Source organism: Phalaenopsis equestris, unplaced genomic scaffold (assembly GCF_001263595.1).
Source record: "Phalaenopsis equestris unplaced genomic scaffold, ASM126359v1 Scaffold001123, whole genome shotgun sequence".
In the NCBI taxonomy this organism is placed as follows: domain Eukaryota; kingdom Viridiplantae; phylum Streptophyta; class Magnoliopsida; order Asparagales; family Orchidaceae; genus Phalaenopsis; species Phalaenopsis equestris.
Genome location: NW_018165562.1, coordinates 103,209 through 109,519, shown reverse-complemented (window position 1 = coordinate 109,519; position 6,311 = coordinate 103,209). Strand labels below are relative to the sequence as shown.

General features: G+C 34.5%; 1 protein-coding gene across 1 annotated transcript in view; it reads left to right on the top strand.

Annotated features, from left to right (window-relative positions):
• Window positions 1–3,207: 3,207 nt before the first annotated feature.
• Window positions 3,208–6,311, top strand: part of LOC110033283 (leucine--tRNA ligase, cytoplasmic) — a 5,571-nt gene continuing 2,467 nt past the window's right edge. The window contains exons 1-2 of the mRNA XM_020737209.1: window positions 3,208–3,522; window positions 5,165–6,311. The exon at window positions 5,165–6,311 is cut by the window's right edge and continues 1,919 nt beyond it. Of these exons, the coding sequence (XP_020592868.1) occupies window positions 5,169–6,311 (1,143 nt within the window). The 5' untranslated portion in view covers window positions 3,208–3,522; window positions 5,165–5,168. The remainder of the gene's footprint in view (window positions 3,523–5,164) is intronic.

The following is a 6,311-nucleotide window of genomic DNA, read 5'->3' as shown; positions in this document are numbered from 1 at the left end:
GCTCAGCCTTGGCTCGTGTTCGGTTCGTTCAAAATTGCATTATTCGAAATTGACACGAGAACAGTGCGTTTGTGTTCGACTCGATTTAAATATTTTTTTTCGTGTTCAACATCAAATTGACTTGTTAAAATTAATTGAAAAAATTAGATGTAGAGTATTGAATTTGAACTTAGACCGAATCTATGTAAAAAAAAGACACATAAATATATTAAACAATAACTTCTATGATTTAAACTTAGGTGTGTATGTATATATAATTTTTTATTTTTTATTTGGAGCTAAAACGAGTCGAACACGGGCGAACAGAGAGTTGTTTTTGTTCGACTCATTTATAATTCGAGCTTCAAAAATTGTTCATGGTCTGCTCGTTTATTTAACGAACAAGCCGAACACGAGTTACTTAATGAGCCGAACACAAACTGTTCAACAACCCTAATTATTGGAGGTAATTCTTCCTATTTTATTTTTTATTTTTTTTAAGGTGAATACTAAATAGATTATAATATATACCCAAAAATCCTTCGATAAGATTCAAATTATGGGACATTATTGGGCACATGATTAGATCAAGAAAATTAGACCCCAAGCTTGTGGCCCAAAAACCTTGTAATGAGATTTAAAATATGGGCCTTAATCTCTTACATGAGGCCATTTTAGTTTTGGAGTTTGTAGGAGTATAAAAATAGTCCCAAATTTTTTAAATTAGGGCTGAAATTGTTTTAATAGAAGATTATTAGAGTTCAACTTTAAAATAATTAGTCTATTTTAACACTTCTATAAATTATAAAATTAAAATGATCGGACTATTTTGACACTTTACTCAATGCCAAAATTATGAGAGGAAATAAGAATGATGTGGGCTACAAAATATGTGACGATAGAGAAATATATTATTATCTTAGCGTTGCATGAGATTTAGCACATACCTAGATAAAAGAAAACAACCAATAATGACAGGATAAGTTTTGACGTGGAAAACCCGTAAAAGAAAAAAACCATGAGGTCTAGCCCAGTTGCCAAAATTCACTATAAATTGATGATTACAGTGGCCCCTTGTCCCACAGACGGGAAAATATTATAAAGTCTTATGAATTACAACGTCGGCGTTCGTGAGAGGGGTGGAGCTCAATCTATATTGTTTTAGGTGCATTTAATATAGGAATATGAAACACTTTGATCGGAAGGCCTATAGAGCTTCCTTCGATCAGACCACATTTGATGGACATTTGAGTGCCTTAAATTCTTGGGCTCGTTGGATTCGTCTTATCGACATGTTTGATTCGACTATAAACTTGCTAGATTCAACATTCATTTGACCTTCCAAATTTGTTCGTAAAACTATCAAGAGCGGGTGATTGAATTAGTACACAAAGCTTATTAAAAAAATTGTGACCACAATATATATTTATTACATTATTTTAAATACGTGTTTGATTATTTATTAAACTATCATTAAAATCTTAGAATTTAATAATTAATGCAATTACTGTACTGCATAAATTATATTAATTTTAGAACATGTTTTATTATTTAATATCAAATACACTCCAATCAAATACATAAAATGTAACTAAAAATTTCAAGATGCTGTTGAAATATCAAATAATCTCTAGAATTTGGGCGCGTATAATCGAAATGAAGAAATTATTATGTGTTGTAACCGCATGTTCGGATGATTGCCCGGATTAGCCGCTATGTGATCCACAATGGCGTGGTTGTATCCAGACTGTCGGCCGGACGGCGATCCGGTGCACATAATAACGTTTCAATCAAAATGACCGTCTAGATGAAATAAATCTAGTTAAGTGTGAGATCAATAAATTTTAAAGTCATTGGAGCACATAAACACACTTAAATGCCCATGATAGAGCTTCCTTCTTAGTCTTCATTTTGCTCACAACCTTCTCTTTTTGTTGCGAATAAATCAATTTTTTGTTTGTGTTTGGTTCGTTTATATATCGAGTAAAAAAATGGTTGTGTTTGGCTCGTTAACTTATTGAACTTATCGAACACAAGCTTCTTAACAAGCCGAGCACTTACTGTTCGCAAACGACGAGCCGTTTTTACAACTGAGTCCTAGAAGGCTAGATGTGTAAATACATGGGAATTGAGAGGTATGTATGTCAATATTCCTAAAATTGTTATTTTCCCGGCCAAACATTGATGTTCATGTTCATCTACATTCGTAGGAAATCGTCAGGTCATTGGTAGACGCATCACTAATTTCTGTCTACTTCCCGAATAGACATTAATACTCGCATACTTTTGGCAATATCACTTTCTTGACTAAAAGAAAAATATTACATCCGGTAAATCAGACTTGCATTCGACATGTATGAATCGTAACATACCATCAGGCACATGACATGGTGCGAATTCATACCATTGTCTGCATATCCGAATGACGTACATAATATTTTATTCTTGTCTAGATGAATGTTGTTCCCATTCTTATGTTGGCTTTCTTAATTTTAACTTATTATTTTTATTTTTAAGTACATTAATCTTTAATTACCTATTTACAAAAAATAATTTGTTATCAATAAGTATTTTGTTGAAGTAATCAATCATTAATTAACACTTGAATATTCAAGAATAAATCGATAATCAGTTGTTAACTAAGTCATTTCACATTAATTAAAATTCTATTTAAGCTAATTAAACATGAATTAGCAAAAATTTTTTATTAGTTAATTATAATTTATTTTTATCAAACTTATATTAATTACAGAATAAATTACTCAAATTATAATTAGTTTATGATAGTATATCAAACAATTAATACTTAGTAATAGGCTAAATTAAATTAAGAATTAATTAAACTATGATATCTCAATAATCAGTATCTAATAAACTATAAAACTAATTAAAGATACAAATTCTTAAAAGACATTAATTAATTAATTTAATATTTTAATAAATAACTCATTTTAAATCATAGCAATCCCCATGCCTTCTCCTTCCTCCTTCCTCCTTTTCTGCCCCTAAACCTGCTTAATTTTTCTGTGGGGACTCCTGACGTGGCTCTACGTGCGGCGGAGTTATTCTTGAGTTATTTTCTGATTATTTCGAGATTATTTTTAATAATTTTGAAATAAATCAGAAATAACTCGTGATCTTTATTTTTTAAATTATTTTTTAATTATTTTGAAATTATTAAAAATAAGCTAAGAAATAAACTGAAAATAATTCGATAATAATCTCCAGCACACCAAAATCTACGCAGAAGACAGAAAATGAGCTCCTAAACCCTAGCCGACTGGAGCGACTCCCAACTCTCTGATTTAGGTTAACATCCTGCTTAAATCCTGCTACGAAACAGCCTGGAAGGCGATCGGGCGGAGATCTGGCCGTGCTCTCTTGTTCCCAATTCTCGTTCGCACAGGCGAAGCGATTTGCTGCTATAAACCTCTCCTTCTTCGGCGCGATTTTTTCTCCTTGTTCGCCATTCTCAAATCGCGCAGGAAGAGTTCGCGGCAGTTTCAGTTGGTCGCCCTTCTTGTCTCCTCCCCCTCTATCAAGGTAATTTCTCGATTTACTATAACTGTTGCTGAGCGGCAGCCTGGCAGAGATCGGGAATAATTCTCGCTGCGATTGCTTATCCGTAAGGTTTAAATGGATATGTGGATAAGTCATGTATTTATTGTGATTATTGGAATGAAAATGATGTTTTGCATTCTTCTTCCTCTACTTAGGTTTTGTGCTTGGTCCCTTTCTCTTCTTCTCTCTTCATCCTTTCTCTTTCAACCATTGAAGGTTTCTCAAATTTTGGCAGCGCCTTTCTAAATTAATCAGAATCAGAGCCAAATTTGATCCGAAAATCAACAATGGTTTCACAGCGTCCATGGAATTCTCAATTACGTGTTTCTGATTTTCTGTTCTTTAGCTCCATAGCATATAATGGATGTATTGTCTTCTCGGTACTTTCCATGACTCGTCATCAATTTACGAAAACACTAAACCTGAAATCATTGTCCACTTTCTCGTCATTCAACTATTTCTCCGATAGATCTCAAATAATTTCTCTTTCTCCTGCTTGGCAAATTGAAATGCTTGAAACCATAAATGAATCTGTTAGTTTGTTCTTATTCAAGATATTATTTTGGCATAAATTCTTAGATTATTTTGGGATCAAATCTACTCCAACTTGCTTGAACTTAAATTGATTTGAGCCCCACATATATGATGATCTCTCACTACAAATTTATTCTCCCTCCCTCCCTCCCTACCTCTCTCATTTTGCCTCTTTATTCTGTAATTGACCAACTCAAAATAAATCGTGTTTATCTATTCTATTTGTTAAAAAAAGGAAGATTTTCGGGCATACCACTTAAAAGTTATGTATTTACATATTTAAACATCAATTTTGACATATATGCCACCTTAACTATGGATGAAAATGTGCATTTCACTTTTTTAAAGTTAAAATAGTTGTATTTTTGATGTGATATAAAAATTTGGGTGGAATAAAAAAATTAAAATTTAGGTGTTGGATATGTAATTATGAAAATATATAAGAATTGTATGGTATGTATGTAAATTTCCCAAAACAAAATCCTACCTCCTTGACCAAGTGAAACCTCTTCTTCTCTTCATATAGAAGCTTATCTTCTTCCTCTTTCCTTCACAAGATAACCAAATAACTTAAAGTTCAGTTTTTTTTCCTTTCCTGATGTTTCCCTTTTTCCTGCTTGTGTCACTTTTTACAAAATTTAGAAGATCATGAGAACTCTGAGACTGAACTATGGAATCTATTGCCCTTCTTTCACAATGACAATAAAGCGTAAAATTTATGTACAAATTCCCTTTTTTATATCAGTGCTTGTTTATGCTGTTTCTAACTTTGATTTATTTTTGGGATATTTACATGCATAGCATACAATTCTCATGTATTTGCATATGTTATACCTAAACTTTCATATTTACGCACATTGCACTCATAACTTTAATATCACAAAAAATAGCATTATTATCACTTTTGTAAAGTGAAATACACATTTTCTTTTCATGCATATGTTTAAAGCACCAAAGTGATATGTTTTTAAACATGAAACTTTAGGTGTGAGATATGTAAATACATAAGAATTTTGTGCTTCTGCAGGAAAATGGAAACATGAATTGTGTTTGGATTGATGGTGATTATGTTTCCTTTTGGCTTTTGTAGGAAAATGGCAGCAAATGCTGAGGGAGGAAGAAGCTTTGCTCGGAGAGATCAGCTACTCAAGATACAGTCACAGATACAGAAGCTATGGGAAGAAGAAAAGATTTTTGAGGTGAATTCCAGAAGCAAGCCTCCTGAACCTGGCGAGAAGTTCTTTGGAAATTTCCCTTACCCTTATATGAACGGGTTTTTGCATCTGGGTCATGCTTTTTCTCTATCAAAACTTGAGTTTTCCGCGGCCTATCACCGACTTTGTGGTCAAAACGTTCTTCTTCCTTTCGCATTCCATTGCACGGGTATGCCGATTAAGGCATCAGCCGATAAGCTCGCCAGAGAGATTGAAAAATTTGGAAACCCACCTTCATTTCCTTCGGAGGATGATTTTATAGAGGAGATTGAAGGGGAGAAAGTTGAAGAGGGGAGCGTAGCTGCCCCTGATAAGTTCAAGAGTAAACGGTCCAAAGCTTCCTCAAAATCCGGAAGGGAGAAGTTCCAATGGGAGATTATGAAGAGCTTCGGTCTTTCAGATGAAGAAATTGTGGAATTCAAAAATCCCCATCAATGGCTTACCTATTTCCCTCCTCGGGCAAAAGAAGACCTCAAGTCCTTCGGCCTCGGTTGTGACTGGCGCCGCTCTTTTATCACCACCGATATGAATCCTTTTTATGATTCTTTTGTAAAGTGGCAGACGAGGAAGCTGAAGGGCATGGGGAAGATTGTGAAGGATATGAGGTACACCATCTACTCTCCATTGGATGGTCAGCCATGTGCCGATCACGACAGAGCTTCAGGTGAAGGTGTTCAGCCTCAAGACTACGTTCTTATTAAAATGAAGGTCATCCCGCCATTTCCGTCGAAGTTGGAGGTCTTGGAAGGTCGAAACGTCTTCTTGGCGGCGGCGACATTGCGGCCTGAGACAATGTATGGTCAAACAAACTGTTGGGTGCTTCCCGAGGGCAAGTATGGGGCTTTTGAAATCAACGAGACCGATGTTTTCATTCTTACAGAAAGGTCTGCTCTGAATCTTGCATATCAGAAGTTATCTCGAATTCCAGAGAAGCCGACTAGGTTGCTCGAGTTGTCTGGTTTCGATCTTATTGGTTTGCAGCTAAAATCTCCGCTTTCTTTCAATCAAGTAATATACGCTCTT